Source organism: Myotis yumanensis, unplaced genomic scaffold (genome assembly GCF_028538775.1).
Source record: "Myotis yumanensis isolate MYYU_CA2020_CCGP unplaced genomic scaffold, mMyoYum1.0.hap1 SCAF_8, whole genome shotgun sequence".
Taxonomy (NCBI): Eukaryota; Metazoa; Chordata; class Mammalia; order Chiroptera; family Vespertilionidae; genus Myotis; species Myotis yumanensis.
In genome coordinates, this window is record NW_027223759.1 from 12,893,421 (window position 1) to 12,911,943 (window position 18,523).

General features: G+C 50.1%; 1 protein-coding gene across 5 annotated transcripts in view; it reads left to right on the forward strand.

The window, feature by feature from the left end:
* Positions 1-18,523, forward strand: part of NRP2 (neuropilin 2) — a 119,167-nt gene that overhangs the window by 85,637 nt on the left and 15,007 nt on the right. Inside the window, exons 13-16 of one of the 5 annotated variants that reach the window (XM_070421943.1) lie at positions 302-564; positions 1,969-2,065; positions 3,208-3,228; positions 12,774-16,275. In XM_070421943.1, the coding sequence (XP_070278044.1) occupies positions 302-564; positions 1,969-2,065; positions 3,208-3,228; positions 12,774-13,054 (662 nt within the window). In that variant the 3' untranslated portion in view covers positions 13,055-16,275. Of the gene's footprint in view, positions 1-301; positions 565-1,968; positions 2,066-3,207; positions 3,244-12,773; positions 16,276-18,523 lie in introns of those variants that run through there. The other 4 variants (XR_011472382.1, XM_070421940.1, XM_070421941.1 and 1 more) reach the window with 4 other exon arrangements.

Here is an 18,523-nt window from a genome sequence, read left to right on the forward strand (position 1 = left end):
AGACATCAGGCTAACCCTGCCAGGTGCCCTCCGTAAATGTGGCTCAAAGACAGTGATGCCGAGGAATAGGCAGGAGGGACTGGCTAGACAGAAAGACTCAAGGGCCTCAAAAGGACCCAGTATCTGAATCAAGTCCCTGAAGGAGCCATAAGGAAGGGAGGTGGGGCCTGGAGAGCCAGGACTTGAAAAACCAAGACACTCAAACTCGGGCCCCAGCTGTTCGCGGGAGGGGCAACAGCTGCAAACGGGTGTCTTTCCCAGGCGTTTACCAGGAACCCCTGTTTGGTTTGTTCCCCCCCAGATGACAGAAACTTCTTGCGGCTTCAGAGCGATGGGCGGAGAGAGGGCCAGTACGCGCGGCTCATCAGCCCTCCCGTGCACCTGCCCCAAAGCCCCGTGTGCATGGAGTTCCAGTACCAGGCCACGGGCGGCCGCGGGGTGGCGCTGCAGGTGGTGCGCGAAGCCAGCCAGGAGAGCAAGCTCCTCTGGGTCATCCGCGAGGACCAGGGCAGCGAGTGGAAGCACGGGCGCATCATCTTGCCCAGCTACGACATGGAGTATCAGGTGGGGTGGTGGCGGGAGCCAGTGTGGGCATCCGCGGGTGTCCTTGTGATCTGTATTTCAATATTTCAAAGGGCTGTCTGCGCCCATTCATCATTAGGGAACGTGGTTAAGCTGCTGTTTTCATTGTGTTTCTCACGTTGCCATGGCAACTAAATGACACTCTTATTTGTTATTCAGAGTGTGCCTATCTCTACACCCAGACTTGGTTCTTTGTTCCTCCTATTGCCTTTTATATTGCTGAAATCTTCTCCAGCAAATGTTTCTTCTCTCCATTTTAGTTTAGATTGCTATCCGGTAGGCTGACAAAGGGACACACAAGCCAGGGAAATAAACACAAACAAACCCTCCACGCCCAGGGAAGAGGCCTGTGGAGCCGCTCAGACTCCGGGGCGGTGGGGTGGGGCGAGGGGAGCAACCTCCCAGGCCTGTCCCAGCCCCAGTGCGAGCACAGGAAGGGGAAGGGTTGCTGTGTGTGCTTCCTGGCCAGCAGACCAGAGAGACCCGGCTCTAAACTAAACGAGTGGTTTCTCTCCCCGAGGCTCCAGGAGTTGAGTTCCATTATCTCAGCCCCACAGAGCGAGAGACTGAGGCACAGATGGGTATGCACAGCTGTGGCTGAAGCTTGGGTAGAGGTGACACACTGTGGAAGAGGTGACTAAGAACCAGCCAAAGCATTAACCTGCTCCTCCCCAGATGAGAAGCAGCAACAGATGGCTGGTGAGGCAGCCAACTGCTCGCTTCGCTTGCCAGAGGACATGTGCTAGTGTGCGGAGAGAACCTGGGGAGGGGGAGGAGGAGGGGAGGGGAAGGCCAGGGAGCAGAGGGGCTCCTGTGTGTTGTAAGGGGTCCCGAGTTCCTCCCCACCCCAACCACATTCCTGCTGATAAACCTCAATGCAATGTATTGTCAGTAGCTGTTTGCATTTTTGTCTCACCTGTGAGATTCTCAGAGGGGCTTGTCTATTAGGTTTTGTAGCTATCCTTGTGCCTGGCGCACAGTAGGTGCGCAGTAAACTACTTCCCTGCTAGTTGTCATAATGGAGCCGTAAGGTAGTGTTACCCCCAAGGCAATCCAAACCTGTACACTGTATATTTCTCTCTTACCCCCACCTGCTCAGGTATCCTGAGTTTCCAAATGCCTCTGGGCTGGGCCTGTGAAGGTTTATGGTAAAGGAACCTCAAAAATGCTAGGGAACATTTCACCCTTCTTTAAACATACTCTGAACGTGTTTCTTTTCATCAATACATTCCAGTTACTAGACAACAGAGTCCATCACCTTGTAATACATATTTTAATCCCTTCAAAGATGCATTTGACTTGAACCCACAACAGAAAGCTGGGAATCCTGGCACTGGGTGGCCCAGAGAGCTCCGTTAACCGTGCCTCTGTTCCTCTGGCTTCCAGATTGTGTTCGAGGGCGTCATCGGAAAAGGACGTTCCGGAGAAATTGCCATCGATGACATCCGGATAAGCACCGACGTCCCGCTGGAGAACTGCATGGGTACGTGGCGATCCGTCTCTTCGAGGTTCTCCCAAACGAGACGCCAAGAGCTGGGATAGATGAGAGGAGGCAGCACCCGTCTCAGACACAGTTGCTCCCCCGTGGGTGAGGCAGAGGCAGCCTGTGCAGGAAGGGAGGCGTGAGTGTAGCTGTGTCTTAGGTAGGGGTGTCTGATGAGGGGACGCCTTCGAGCCCCATTCCCATTGAGAAATAGACATGCGCTGAGTATATAGAGATTGGGGGTTCCGGGACCCCATCCTCAGACTCCCGCTTTCAGCAAAGAAAATGCTGGAGGACAAGAACAGCTGCCAGTCAGAATTACATGCTGGAGAGGTTTGATGGACTTAATGGGAGCCTTCAGTGGTGAGCAAAAATAGTACCTGTGCCATATCAGAGTGATCGCATAATTACCCGGCAGTTCTTTTGCATGAATGAATTGCAGGGCAAACTATGGCATGTGAAGTAACATTTTCAATTTGGCTTTGAAGCTAATGCCTCTAATGGCCAAGCTCCCAGAATTATCGTAAGATGAAGCATGGCACACCAGGTGGCCAGTATGGGAAGGGACCATGACAGTCCCCTTAAGCAGAAGTACAGCGCAGCCAGCCCACCTCCCATATGCACCCCGGGGCACCCTGGTCATCTTCCTTCAGCCGCAGACATTCCTAAAAGCCAGAGGGAATCCCGAGAAGGAAGGGAACCCGCTTTCAGCCGGCAGGGTGACTGTAGTAACTCGCCAAGTGCTTTTCTTGGCACATGGGTCCCGGGCGTGTGCGCGTGATGATGTCAGGAGCACCTGGGACCCCCAGTCCCTTCAGGCAGCTCTCAGGCCCGGGCCTCTCAGAGTCATCCAGACTCTGAGAAAGTAATCAGCCATAAGTGGCTGATTACAATGCTTCTGGGACCCGTTACTCCATAAAGGGCTTTTTGTTCCAAAGCATCTTTGCGAAGCTCTCCCCACACACCCGGCCCCCATGATGATGGTGTGTGAGACAGTCTGGGGCATGCGGAGGACTTGGGACACTCTCCAAGGGGCATTATAAACAAACTCAGTCAGTGGGAGTCACCTACGCCATGCCCTGTGTTCCCTGATTCTTTCTTCCCCTTGTCTAACGCAAAACGTTTTCTGTTTGTTTTTCCAGAACCCATCTCAGCTTTTGCAGGTGAGAATTTTAAAGGTAAAAAGAAAAATTTTTTTTGCATGCCTTTTCCTTCCCCTCATGTGATGTGCATTGGATGGAGAGAATAAACCTCCAAGTGTAACAAGTCTCCTAAGAGAACATAGACGCCACCCCTTCCCGCCGCTAGATGGCATCAGCAACGCCTGGAGAAGCTGGGAAAGGGGGATTGAGATCCTCCTTGTCTCCTGTTTAATTAAAGTTTAGAAACCTCTAATAGAGACAAATAGGTTACAGATAAGCCTTTCAGCCTCGCATTGTCCGACGGGGAGCAATGAGGCAGAAAATGCGTGAGTGGTGAGAAAGGAGAAGCTGTGAGCAGACTGAACAGCAACAACAAAAAAATGGGGAGTGAATTAACAGTGAAATGATGTGGCAATGATTTATTTTAGCCTGAAGACAGGTTCTTCCCAGTCCCAACTCCAGGGTTCCCAGGCAGCGGTCTCAATTAACCTCCAGCGAGCGACAGGGGCAGGCAGTGTGGTGCGGGAGGACAGTTCAGGGAGGAGCTATCCATCCTAAAGAGGAGAAGTTGCAAAATTCAGGAGCTGGCGTCTAATGAGGGGAATCAGAAGGCACATTCGATGGCTGGGATTTGAGCACTTAGAGGACGGGAACACAGAAACGGGACATTTTCTTCCTAATAAAGTACATAAGAGCGGGTCAAAGAGAGAAGAATTTGGGATGTTTGCCTCATGGCGGGGGGAGGGGGCTCCATGCTGGGGCGATTGACCATGAGACAGCCGCATTCTCATTCTTTACGCCTGGGCTTTTATAACGCGGCGGATCTCACGTGTGGGGCTCTTGGCAATCCAGTTGGCTGGCGCTGCTGAAGTGCCCACCCAGGTCCCAGTGCTAAGCATTTAGAAGCCACTGGAAGCGCTCCAGTTCATGGGCTTGGTGGAGAGCACCCTCAGAGGCCCTCGCCCGCACCGAGGGACGGGTTTCTCAGAACCTGCTCTGTGCAGACAGCCGTGAGGGTGCTGGGCCCTGTTTGTACTGGCTGGGCCTCACCCCGTAGGTGACAGCACTTCAGAGATAAGGGAAGTCAGTTTTCTATCTGAGTCTAGACTCATTATCTTCACTCCCATTAATCTGTCCAGCTCGTGGCTGCAAAGAGATGAATTCCCGGTTTGTCACCTAGATGCGCTCTCTGGCTCGAAGTCAGCTCGCCTAATTTGCCACTCATCCCCCACAGCCTAAGACAGGAAGGGGGGGGGGGTGTCGAACAGGGAATGATAGACCCACACATACTGTCTTCTCTTTCTTTCTCACCTTCGTTGCCCCCTTGAGCCCCATCCCCACCCCCCATTGCACATTTTGAAGTTATTAAGAGCATTCCCGTGCCTGCGTTGGTGCTTTTTGGATGTGAGATGGATGTTCATGCGAATCTAAGTGTGGGGAGGAATTCACTCCCGATGGGCTTGGGTACCATTGGATTTGAGGTCTAACCTTCAGGACCCAAGGAAAATTGGTGCTGGGGCGTGGAACCTGCTTCTGTTGTTTCCCTGACTCTCATGGGTGGTTGAGACTGGAAGCTCCCAGGGAGGCTGGGCAAAGGCATCCAGCCACTGTGGCGAACAGTGCTCTGTGCACACGCACAGGCCCAGGTCTGTGACGGACAGGCCTGTGCCATGACGGAGTGCTTGGCTTCCGTAGGAGAATAAACAAACCAGGCACATGTGGGCTCCTTGAGGCTGTGTTTACCAGGGAGCTTCACCATCCAGTCGTGTTCCCTTGTAAAAAAAAAAATATATATATATATATATATATAAATGAAATCTCATCAGAGCCACGCCACTCATTTAGCCAAAATAAACACAGATCTTAGTGACTTGAAGGTAAGAACTTCCAGCACTCCCGACGGGCTGGTTTAGGGGTTGAGCAAAGGCAGACATGGGTGGCATGGGTTGGCCCCTGGCTGCTGTCTTGGGAGATAAAGAGCATCCTTGGAGGGAAGAAACCAAGTCTCGGGGAGCAGAGACTCTATTCCTCTGGCCGAGAGCAGGCCCAGAATGGAGAATGGCTAGTGACAATCCCATGGACAAGTTGGACACGGAGCTCTGAACTGGTAGCCAGTGAACCCAGGGCCAGAGCCTTCTTTGGGGCTGAGACCCAGGGGACCTCAGTATGCAACTCTGATTCCAACAAAGCTTTCCCTTTGGGAGAGGAGGGAGGGCCGTTTGCCCTGTGGAACCTAGCGACCAGCATTCGGCTCCTCTCCTGGTGCAGGCAGGGGCAGATCTGGTGGGGGCACGAGTGCCTGGGGATGAAACCAGCCTTTGCACCGAGAGAGAGAAACTGGGTTGGGGCAGGCAGGATACGGAAAGTGGATGCTAAAGCACCGCTAACCCTAGGCATTTACATTGTCAGTAGGTGTTCTCGAATGTGAGTTGTTTTTCTTTTCCATTATAAATTAACCATGAGACGGCAGCATTCTCATTCCTTACAGGGGAGACCAATGTACTGGGTAAATCTTGAAGGAAATACAGTAAAAGTGGCCTCTGGACCCAGGCTTATTAGCTACTCTTGATCTTTCCTATTTTGAAGTCTGTTTTCATTTTCCGCCTCTGACTCGTTTCTTGCCACGAAACATGTTCTTTTTCTATAAGTCGCCTAGTGCTTCCTGCTTAGTGTGTACACCGTCATTGTGCAGCAGGGTGTGAGCCAGTAACGAGGAGGGACACGCCATGGGGGGAGAGAGAAATGTGTGGGGAAGGGACAAGGAGAGAGAAGGAACAAGCCGAGTTGTCACGTGGTTTTTAGAAAGACTTTTTTGCTGTTGTTATGAGTCACGTTTTAAACAATGTAGCTGGGTGTGCGCTATTTTTTTCTTTTCTCTCTTTCCTTTTTTAAGCGCTGGCTATAAACATACTACCGTCGTGTATCTTTTTCTGGAATTTGAGCTTTAACAAATGAAAATCTGTGTAAAGAAGAAGAGGGGGGTGGAAGGGGTGTAATTAAGGTGATGGATTGTTTCCTCTTCACCAATCCTTTCTTTTTTCAATAAAAGAAAAAAGAATAATAAAGAAGCCAGTAAAAATATATAAAGCCCGTAATCAGCGTTCCGTGGTTGGTGGCCAGGTGGCTATTCTTAGCAGCTCACAGTGGAGGCGGGAGGTGGGGTTCACATTGGAGGCTGTGGGCTTTGAAGACCCCCGGGGCCTGGGTCTGGTGCCCTCCCCGAGAGAGACCCATGGAACTCCCAGGCTGGGTGCCCTTGTGAGCGGTGGTCGTTGGGGAAAGGATGTCACCACTGACGGAGGCTAAAAGGAGCGTCAGTGTCTCCTGTTAATGACTGCGAATGTGGGTTGCAGGTCTCAGACCAGGTCTGAGGGTCCTGGGGCCCATCTCTTGGGTTTCACCTTCTAGAAGTCCTCACCGTTTTCACCCGAATAACCAGCAGAAAGTGAACATGGGGGCGTCTCTCGTGGGCAGGGAGAGGAGCAGTCAGGGGAGAGAGCCATGTGGGTTAGAGACAGAGCCGGCGGGGAATCGACTCTGTGCGTCAGGTTTTAAGGCCCCTCTCTCCCTTCCCATCCCCACTCTCCTTCCCTGTTGGCTGCCTCCCAGAGGCCTTGCCCACCGGAGGCAGGGCCCCTATCCCAGGGCACAGGACCTGGGGCTGGCCTCAACATTCCGCTCTCCTCGGCTTCTTTCCTCCCACTGCTCTCTCTCTCTCTCTCTCTCTCTCTCTCTCTCTCTCTGCTGGGAGCACTTGTGAGACGCAGGGAGGGTTAAATGGTGTTCATGCACGTAATCCTCCGATGAAAGGCAGAGAAGTGTTCCTAAGCCCTGCCAGGGCTGCAGATAGGCAGCTGTGCTGTGTGGCTCCTTCCCGGCTCCCCCACCCTCCAGCTCCAGCTGCCAGATGCAGCCTAGGTGTTGCTGAGCCACGGAGCCTGCAGATCAGATGTGAGCTGCCGCGCCTGCCGAGGGGACACTGAGGCATTCTCTGTGAGGGTCGCTTGTGCACATCGCCTCTCCTGGCACAAGGCTGGCACATCCTCTCCTGCAGGCTCACCTTCCATCTAAGCAGGGGCCAGCGGCCGACTCTCTCAGGGGAGGAGAACATTCTTTCTTGGACTCTTCCTCTCTCCAAGCACAGAAAGGACACGCCGTGGTTGCCAGACAGTCACATAAGTGACCCCGAAGGGATAAGAAGTGCCGGAGACGTCAGCCGGCCAACCACAGACCTGAATTGAGAGGCATTGCACTTAGTTATTTTTTTGATGCAATTAATACAACTTTTATTCCAACAACTCTAGTACAGGGCACAGTTCAGGTGGTTTTGTTAAAAGAGGGAAGGGGCCCTAGCTGGTTTGGCTCAGTGGATAGAGTGTCAGCCTGTGGACTGAAGGGTCCTGGGTTCAATTCTGGTCAAGGGCACATGCCCGGGTTGCCGGCTCGATTCCCAGTGTGGGGTGTGCAGGAGGCAGCCGATGAATGATTCTCTCTCATCATTGATGTTCTATCTCTCCCTCTTCCTTCTTCTCTCTCTAAAAATCAATAAAAATATTTTTAAAAAAGAGGGAAGGAAACAAAAACATTTTTAGCACTTTACATCTTTATGCAAATTTTGCAGGGTTTTGTTTTTTTAATCTACATTCACCCATTAAGCATGGAATCCCCTGGATTTAAATCTTTAAGCAAAATTAGAACAGCAACATAGAAGGTCCTTTTTCTATAAGTCCATATCCTGTGTAAAAAAAAAAAAAAAAAAAAACATTTTTGATAGATGAGGGTCCGCATGGTGCCTGCCAGCTCAGCACAAGCCCTCGGCTGACCCTCCACGCCCTGCTCAAGAGGCAAATGCAAAGAGCCGTTTCTCAGGGATATTTCATACTTCTTCATTCTTTTTCCAAACACACCACATTCTTCCCCTATCTTCTGTAAACTTTTCTAGAGGAGCCAACTTTTTTTTTTTTTTTTGGCTTGTTTCATCTCCCAAATTAAATAACGCCTTTTATCTGAAATGCCCCTTCACCAACACTTTATTTTCACCCTGTCCAAAAAGGACTGCCCAGACAGGCCGGCCCAAACAGTTCTTACTTGCATCAAGCCTTGTTTTTCCATTCTGAGACGATTCACCGTTGTTGTCTTTCAAAACATTGCTTTAGGAAACCTGGGCTCCCCGGCTCCGGGAGGACGGCTGTAAACCTCGCTGTGACTCCGTGAGGACCTGCCTGGCGGGGACGGTCCTCAGGGAGGGAGGGGCCGAGTCCTGTCCAAGAACAGGGTCTGCACACTCTCTGTGCAGGGCCAGGCAGTGACTGTGGGGCTCTAGGAGACTGGCGAGTGCTCACCCCGCCCCATAACACAGAGAGCCAGGAGCAGTGTGGGCACGCATGAGGGGACCATGTCCTACCTGTGCTACTCAACATCAGGGCTGGGCCGGTGCCACCAGCACGCACTTCGGTCCGGGCCCTGCCTCTGACCGGCGGCATCTCTAGGGTTTCGCTGTGTTGCTCTGCCCTCCTCCTCCTCTTTCCTCCAGAGAAAAACAGGAGGAAATCGCTTACGCTCTCAGATGCTCAGGTCTTCTACCTGAGAGTCATGAGAAGTCACCAGGATAATTCACAGGAAGCCCATAGCTCAGGGCCCACCACACAGGAGACGCCCACTCAGCGTAGGGGCTGTTCGGGCCACGTTTCCCAGTTATATGTTAACCTCTCTGCAGGCAGGAAGGGCAGGAGCACCGCGCACTGTGTAACCACTCTCCTTACTTTCCTCCCGCGCGTGGCTTCTTTGCATTTATTGTTTCTCCAGATTCAAATGCTGTGCTTTCGCGTCGCTCCCTCTCCCAGCGGCTCAGAGCCTGTGCCGATGAAGGCCCGTTCAGCCTGGCAAATACACTTGCAATTACTGCCTCTTTAAATATGTTTCTCATTATCTCACAGAAGGAGACAACTCTGTGGAGAATAGGGGTTGTGGGGGGGAGGAGGATTAATAAAAAATAGTTCAGGCATTGATTTTCCAATTGGGGAAAGAGACGCACGTGAGCAAGCGGTAGAAGTGGGAGCTACCAAAGGGGGCGTTCAGGTCAGCACCGGGCCGGCTCTAGGCCAGGCTGAAGCCACACCTGCGCTCTTTCCTCCCACGTTGGAGACCTAGCCCAGGCACTCACCAACCTTGGCACCTGGCGCAGGTAGAGTCCGCCTGCAGGGGGCACCTTTATTGCAATTGTACATAGAGGCACTGTACGAGCTCGCAGACTCTCCAGCACTTCTTAAGAATAACTGTGAGGCGAAGTGCTGGCCATTACCACGTTCCAGGGCATCTGAATTTTAGTCCAGAGTACATTCCCCCATCCATGCATCCCTCCTCCGCTCGGATGTCTGTTGGATTGCTGCTGTTGTCTGGGAAGGCGCTCTAACCCTATTGATCTATTACCTTCCTTTCCTGGCAAACCGCAGCCTCATCAGCATAGCGCCCTGAAGGCTGCCACAGAGCCAGACTCCAAACCAGCCATCCACCCGCCTGGGGGCATTGAGTCCCTTTAGCTGGAGAACGTTCTGAACACCTCTGGCCCCCAACTGCAGGTCACCCCAAGATTGCCTGTGGGAGATGAGGGAAGGGTTATGAGGTGTATCTTCTCCTTTCTAACTCCCTTAACATTAAAAGCACAAAGGCATGTAGCATGTTTCCTCATTTCTCCAAATCAGTGTTTAAGGAAAATGTTTTAAGTAGGCAATTCAATGTCCCCCACATGGCTTTGGTCCCCCAAAGTTCCTACATGTTGATCCTTGGGGGGAGGGGAATCTTACTTGCAAAAGGAAGGGGGTCTTAGACCCAAAGTGGAGTTTGTCTTCCTGAGCAGAGAACGCTGAGGCCAGGGGTCCATCACCGATTCTGACTGGGTAATCCATGTGTTGTAATTCTACCTTCCTCCAGGGGGCGCCCTAGATCTGCCCCTGTGTGCCTGACTTCGTCTCTATCTTAAGACACATTTCAGGAGTAGCAGGAAAGCCACATCCTTCCTCAGCCCCAGCACTCTTGAGCCCTGGGTGGTGCATTTAACGTTGAGAACCAGGATCTTGGCGGGAGGAAAGCAAAACCTTTGAACTGAAACTAGATCAGTGATTCTCAACCTTGACTGCACATTAGAATCACCTGGGAGTCTTTTTTAAAATCCTGATTTCTGGGCCTCATCCTCCGGAAATTCTTTTTCTTTGTTACTAAGGAGGATGAGGCCCAGAAATCAGGATTTTAAAAAGACTGCCAGGTGATTCTAATGTGCAGCCAAGGTTGAGAACCACTGGACTAGATGGTGATGGAGGGAAGGTGGGCAGCTGTGACCGTTTTCCACTGGACAAAAATGTGTACTCTTGCCTTTGTGGCCTGGTCAGGTGCTCCCCGTGGGGAGCTAATCCCTGCAGATGTATCGCCTTCCTTTCCTCTCACAGGTGAGCTGCCGCCTCATTAGATAACAGCCCTCACTGTGCAGTGAAATCGAAATCAGAGGCAAACCCAAGGACGCCTTTCGGGCGCTGAGGAACTTGGGGCCGTCCCTGTGCACTTTGTTGTTTCTCGTGCATTCTTCCAAGCCCACAGGAAAATCCAGCGGCAGGATGGTTGCCAGGCAGCGGAAACTCTGGTGTCCTGAATAATGAGTTGACACCAGTCCGATGTGGCTCTTTTCAGCGCCTTGCTTTCCTTTGCTGTTTCTATGCATAATTTTTAATATGGTCAAAGGGGGGGGGGGGCACTTTCTCAGCTACAGTGATGAGACTATTAAAAGATAAAGTGGCGAGAAAAGCAGACCAGGTGATGATGAAGATGACAGCGTAGGCAGGGGCATGGAGAGGACATCCTGGGATTCTGGGACCCTTTCCACCCCCGGGGCTGTGGACGCGGCTGCCAGGGCATGTGCCGTGTGATGCATCCTTGTCAAAGCTCCTCCAATACTGTGGCACTTGTGATAGCCTGAGAGGCATCGGCGAGCCCTGCACGGTAGTAGAAGGGATCCTAGGACTAGAGGGAGCAACGTTGATGATCTGGGAAGGTGGGCAGGCTCTGAAATTTTGTCCAAGAAAAGTGTTCTCCTTTTTCTGCCACTCTGAGCAGACATCAGAAGGTCTGACCCGCCCCTGGGCGATCCCCCAATCAAAGAGAGGAGCTCTGGTGTTTGGGCTGCAGGCGTGGGCGAACACGGACTCAGAAGTAGAAGCCCTTGCCTCTGTTCAGTCTTTTAATCACAAGCATTTACTGGGTGCCTTCTCTGTGCACACCCGGGGGGAGAAACCAAGATGAGAGCTCATTCTTCTCCTGCTTGAGCAGCTCTGGGTCCCACAGGGGAGGCCTGAAACTACAAATGAGCTCTGTGTCCTGAGCAGAGAAACACCCACAGAGTAGGACCAGCGAGGTATGGAGAAGGCCCCAGCATGGCCACGGCCCCCCACTGGGTAGCCCATGGATAGAGAAGATGCCTCCTTCTAACCACCGGCATCTGATGTAAGCAGCGAGGGAGGAATTTTCAGAGGTTAAGCATATATCATTTTTCAGAAGTAAAGATCGTGTCTGGTTTTGGCAAGCTCAGAAGCTCCTAGTCCCATCCAGGCCAGCTTCTCATCTGATGTAAATCTCCGGGAGAAACACGTTGTAGTGCTGTTTTGCATCAAGTGGGACTCCAGCCAGTCATTCCCCAGAGTTGCCCTGGACTTAAATCTACTACATCATCTCCATGGCAACCAGAGGCCGGCCAGCAAATGTGGTTGCCTTCTAAATCCTCTGCTAGCTTCCCTCCCCTCCCCTGTCTTCTCCGTGATTAAGAATGATCTCCCTCCCTTTGCCCTCACCCACTCTCGCTCTCACACACCCACTATCATTTTGTGGCCACATTTTTTGTTGCAACATCCTTCCAATCAGATTTTAAAATCCTCTGTACAGTTTTTTAAAAAAACGAATCGTTAGTCATTGCTTGACAGTGGTAATTGACTTGTTTAGACAAGACCAGGCTGATTTCAGTGGGCCTGGAAGCCTTGGCAATCCAAAGTGGAATTTACCTTCAAGTCTAGCCAGCCTAATTAATACGTTGTTTGAAAATGCTAGCCAGCCAGACCAAATACTGTATTTCCACCCATTCAGGGAACCAGCCTTACGGAATCCCAGAAGTCATTTCAACATCATTTGTGTGTGTGTGTGTGTGTGTGTGTGTGTGTGTGTGTAAATTATACCACTTCTCTGTATTATAGTGTAATTGTGATATAGCAGAAAGAAGAGAAGAGCTTTCTAATCGTACAGATCTTGGTTGAATGCCATACTTACTACCTACTTGCTGCATAACCACTATTGGTTTAACCTCTCTGGGCCTCTATTTCCTCATCTGTAAAATGGATCTGACAGTACCTACCTCGAAGGTTGTGAATAGAAGTACTTGTTATGAACTAGATAGTTGGTGTCATCTTATTCCCCTGTTCCCTTCCCTATCCACTTCAAAGCATGTGTGTGTTTCCTTTTTTTTTAAATTAATTTTTTTATTAGTCTGCATGCTCTCAGCCTAGCAACACTCTTCTGTGTCTCTCCACCAGGGGGCACCCTCCTACCAGGGACCGAGCCCACAGTGGACACGGTGCCCGTGCAGCCCATCCCAGCCTACTGGTATTACGTTATGGCCGCCGGGGGTGCCGTGCTGGTGCTGGTCTCCGTCGCGCTGGCCCTGGTGCTCCACTACCACCGGTTCCGCTATGCGGCCAAGAAGACCGATCACTCCATCACCTACAAAACCTCCCACTACACCAACGGGGCCCCTCTGGCGGTGGAGCCCACCCTAACCATTAAGCTAGAGCAAGACCGCCCCTCGCACTGCTGAGGCCGAAGCAAGGACAGCACCCAAAACAAACAAGAAAGACTGCAAACACGTTGCCTCGATTTTGCACTTTTTTCTCCTCGCCTAGTCTCTGTGTGAACCCTCAGACATCTCTCTCTTGGGGCCCAAACCCTGTGCACTCTTATCCATCCTGACCATTATTCTTCAGTTCTGTTTTTGTTTTTGTTTTTGTTTTTTTGGTCCTTTTGTTGATTCCAATCCAACCAACCAACCAACCCCAACTCTAATGTTGCATCTTGGACTGGAGAAGAGATACACCCCTAAGCACTTCACAGCTCAAGGCTCAGCTGGTTTCCTTCCAGAGACTGGTTCCCTGACGTCCCCTTGCCTTACCCCCTCCCCCCTCCTGGTGGACCGGAGGGGAGCCCTGGATCTGTGTTTGTACATAGTATACATTCTGCGCGTGTGAGTAGCTCTGTGTGTGTGTGTGTGGGTGTGAGAGAGACCGGTTCATTGTTGGGGTGGGGAAGGGGGGAGTGTGTGGGTGTGTTCAGAGAGGGCCCCCTTTAACTATTGTGTTACTTCTCCGGGGGGTACATTTTATGAGAAAATAATATACTGTCCTAGTTTTGTTTACTTGGAGAAGAGATTGAAGCTTTTTGTTGCCTTATCTAGCTCTGGCTGGCTTTCTGTTGGCTACCATTGTCATCTCCGGTTACCTAAAAACCTAGAGGCCACATGGACCGAAATGTGGCCCCTCCCATCCCCATCCCAAAACCCCATTCCCCACCCCCCTGCCCCGAGAGGAAGGTTCCCCGTGCACTCAGACGTGACCCCCTGTCATGTCTCCTGGTGTCTTTGAAGTAACAAGACAACAGCCATTGGGTGCGAGCGGAACCACCTCTGCTTCCAGCCCTGAAGCAGATCTGTCTCATGTTGCCTTACAAAGAGAAGCTCATAATGAATGTTTAGCTGTTATCAGTTAAGTCCAATCTTGGAGTAAGTCATAGAGAGTGATGGACCTGAGACTGATGTAGGGAAAGCAGTAGCTTGTTGAGAGCAGGAGGAGGCGGGGGAGAGAAGGCGGAAGAAGGAGGGACTGAAATGTTCTCTTTAAGTCGCCTCATCCGAGAGGAACCCTTGTGCCCAACCTTAAGGGGAGTTGAGTAAGGTGGTTACGAACCATATCCCTTGGTATTCTATTGGCCACTGTAATAGCGTTTGTAAAATATGGGGGAAAGGGATCATTTGCTTTCTTTCATGGTGTTGATGTGTGCCTCAACCTATAGCCACTAATATATAAGGCTGTCCACCTGACTTATTTGAATATGATGAGAGAATAAAGAGTAATCATTTTTTAAACGTACCAATGTGCTACCCCTTAAAGCATGTGTAGCATCTAGCAAGTCCACCGTCCTAGGCTGGCCTGGCATTTCCAGATGTTGCCTCATGGTCAGGAGAAGGTGTAATGAAGATAAATCCGTCGCTGCCCATTTGTCCTCTAAGCAACAAGGAAAGGGATATTGGAGGTAAACGGCCTAATGATAGTGTATATAAAGGATAGATTCAATAATGAAGTCAATTTCATTGATAGAAAATGCATATTTTAACGAGATTCACAGTGTACTGGGGCTCCACCTTGGGGGTGTTTATCTCTCACCTTCCTGCTAGGAATCCCCTGGGGAAATATGACATTCTCTCCAAAGAAGGTTTGCCTGGGCTCAAAGCTTCAGGGACCTTCTGAGAACAAAACACTAATGATAGATTCTGATTTTTATTTTCGGCTGTTTGGGAGAGACTTTCCGACATTCTTTCAGAATATCCACATCACTCCCTCTAGCACACGCTCACTTTCGCATCTGGTTTGTTTCATCCTTCTGAAAGAATGGTGCTCTCCCACTCTTATTCTATTTCAAAGAGTGACTCTGTCTCAACCACAGCAGCCCTGCCAAGAAAAGGAAAGATGAAAGGCTAGAGTAGGAGCCACCTTGAGATTTCAAGAAGAATCCTAGCCCAGCCGAAGATTGCAGAGAGAAGCAGGGAGCGGGAGGAGGGGCAGGAGCCCAGGATGCCCTGTGATGACTTCCATGCCAGACACTAAGGGCTTTTATCGCAGGTGTCCGCATCCAGTCTGCATTTGGGGCCAGGCATTCCCTGGAAATGATTGGCACCCCTGTTGGAGCCCCCTGGAGCTGTGTCAGGAAATTACACCTGGAAAATCCAGCCAGTGTAGCAACTGTTGGAGTTACCATATACCCTTCAGGATTTCCCTTCTTTAAAAGAAGACAACAACCTTTGTGAATTTGCTGTATCTTTATCTGATGCCCCTTGTGGCATCATCATTATGTACACGCCATAGTTGAGGATATGAGGCTGCTCAAATCTTTGTGAATCCCATGATGCACTTCAGCTGGGGTTGTCATCCCATTCTCTCTCTCTCTCTCTCTCTCTCTCTCTCTCTCTCTCAGCCCCAGCAACTTTCATAGTATTACCCAGGTACTATGCTAAAAGGGCAGCTCTTCTACAAAATCATGCCTTGCAGCTTTAAAAAGCAAAATTCTGTATTTCATAGAGAGAGGGAGGGTCGCTCTCGCCTAAGAAAAATAGATTGGACAGGTGACTGCATGCGTGCATGTGTTTAGAGTTGCTTCAAAGAAGACAAAGAGGTAATAGCAACTAAGAAAATATAAATGAATGAATGAATGAATTGAAGGTCTAGCTCGGGCTGCTAAAGTTTTTGCCTTAGTAGAGGTTTCATATCAACAGACCCAGGAAGGAAGCCCTGATCTCTGGGTGAAAATCCCTTCCTTGACATTGTGCTGCCAATTGCTATCCCCTAATTGCTGGCAAAGGCAGAAAAAAAAAATCATATCATTGCCATTAACCAAACAGGATGCTTAAAATAAAGTAAAATTGTCCTTTCCGTTGTCCCACAATTTAGGGATTAAAGCCACATTAGGATAGGAAATTAAGTCATGTTTCTGAGGTTGATACCCCATCTTGAAAAGGACCCTGTCTTGAAAATGAAACTAGCAGGCAAGCAAACACCTAAATAATCGAAAATTACCAAAGAACAACAAGAAAACAAAACAACAAGAAAACATAAACATTTTAACTTCCTGTTCTGATCCCCTCTCCCTATAGCTGTGACAACTCTTGCATTGCTCAGTTGCCTGTGTGTCAAAATCACTTGTGGACATTGGAAACTATTTGAAAATGTATTGTTGTGGAATGTAATAAAATGATAATATTTTTTATACAAACATCTGAGTTTTTTTCTTCCCTTTTGCCTGTGAGAACAAAGTGGAAATGTAGGCTTTGAACAAATTGATGTTTTCAGAGCCTACAGGTTGTCTGTCTTCTGAGCTGCAGGGCATTGCTGTGGGCAGTGGGTGGGTTTGCTCCTTGGGGCTGAATGCCAGCTTCCCTTCCTTTTAGTTTTATTACTGCTTGTTAGGAATTTATCCAATTTGTGCAGCTGAGCCAACTTTTATGATTGGTGTGGGATTTTGCAAAAGTTGCTAAGTGCTAAATCGTTCGATGTGATTTCCACAAAATTTCTCTTGATGGAAAACCCCTGGAGACTGGACTCTACTTTCAAAGGGTCCCGGGGGTAATGGGACCAGGGAAGCTGAAAGGTGTGCTCGACTCTACGGAAACAGATAACTTCCTTTGGAGAAGAGGCGGCGTCTTGGGCCTCGCCTACCTAATTATTACTTCCAGAGCAAGGGGGAGCTCCCATTTCTGGGCACTTTCGCAGACAAAACGGAAACTTGTAGCGTGTTCAAGGCTCAGAGATATTCCTGACTTCAATTTGGAGCAAGTTGTGAAGATAATGATAAATTACTGTGATCCTGAACTCTTCTGAAAGGAACAGCTTCTGAAAGGAACATTCCTTTAAAACTTTGAGGAGAGGGATTGGGGGAACTTATTCCAAAAGCCATGTCTTGTTGACAGGCATTTTTCTTTAGTTCTCCTCTTTGGGTTGTCAGTGATTAGTTATATAAAACTAGATGCCTGATGCATGAGATTCATGCATTGGGGGCGGGGGGGGGGGGGTCCCTTAGCCCAGCCTGTACCTTCTCGAAATCTGCGATATCAGGCCTAAACCGGCAGTTGGACATCCCCTTCACAATCCGGGACTGCTGGCCCCTAGCTGCTCACCTGCCTGCCTGATCACCCCTAACCACTCACCTGCCTGCCTCCCTGATCGCCCCTAACTGCTCACTGGGGGGCTGCCGGCTGGGGTGAGGGGCCGTGGTCTTTCTGGTCTCTGGTCATTCCACCATTTTGGTCGCTGGGCTTTTATTATATAGGATATTTCTATCACGGTGGGATTAGGAGGAAAAAAAAATTCTAGGAATTGCAACCTCCCCATTATTGAATGTTTCTAGAATGTCGTCAAGAAGAGGTTGTGGAAGGATTTTTCCACCACCCCCTATTGGTGGAACATTTCATCAACCCAGGAGCCTTCCTCAGGGGTCTGAGAACCATGATTCAAGGTCTTAAAGGGACATATCCAAGAGGCCCAATTTCCACCCGAGTCCTTCTTTTTCCCTCTCTCAACCTAGGTCCAGGGAAAGGTGCTCTTACAGCAATAAAACCTCCCAGTGGTGCTCAGAGGAAACAGGCTTCTGGTTGTCAGGTCTGAGAGGCAGCTCTGACAGTACAGATGGCTCCACAGATGTCCCCATCGGTCCCGGGCGGGGAGCAGAGGAGACTGTCCATGGCGAGAGCCTCGTTTGCTCCTCTAATGACAAGCATGATTGCCCATTTTGTCTGAGTAACATTTGGCTTTCCTTTCTAAAGCCATTTGTTCCCATTAGTAAAGTATTTCTTTCAGGCAAAGACCCAGGCTCGGTCACCATTTTCCTGAGCTGGCCTGAGACCAGATTTGCCAGACTAAATTAAATGAGCCATCGTGTATGCTCCATTAGCATTGCTGTTTTTGGAGCCCCCTTGGAGAATTCCTTCCTGCGCTTCCCGCCTTGGTTCTAACCCCACAGCTCATTCTAAAGGAACTTTCTTTGCCCCAAAAGGAGAGAAAGGCTGTTAGGACTCTGATCTTAGGTGTCCACACAGCACTATAATGTGTTATTTCAGACTGCGCTCAAGCATAAATGTTGCAGAAATCATGTTTCCATGGATCATAAATACCAGATGTCAAGGCCCCGTATGGCCTGTTTGGGCTCCTACCTGGCCCTTTATGACGGTTTAAATGTGTGTTCTTGCTGTGGAAGCGAGACCTGCCCTCCTGCCCATGTAACCGAAGCCCCGCCGGTCTGCTGTGGCCCGTTTACTGCCCCTCCTCCCTGGCTCTGCGGTGGTTTTGCACCAACATCATGGCCTTTCTGTAATTCAGTGGTTCTCAACCTGTGGGCCGTGACCCCTTTGGCGGTCAAACGACCCTTTCACAGGGGTCGCCTAAGACCATCCTGCATATCAGATATTTACATTACGATTCATAACAGTAGCAACATTACAGTTATGAAGTAGTGACGAAAATAATTT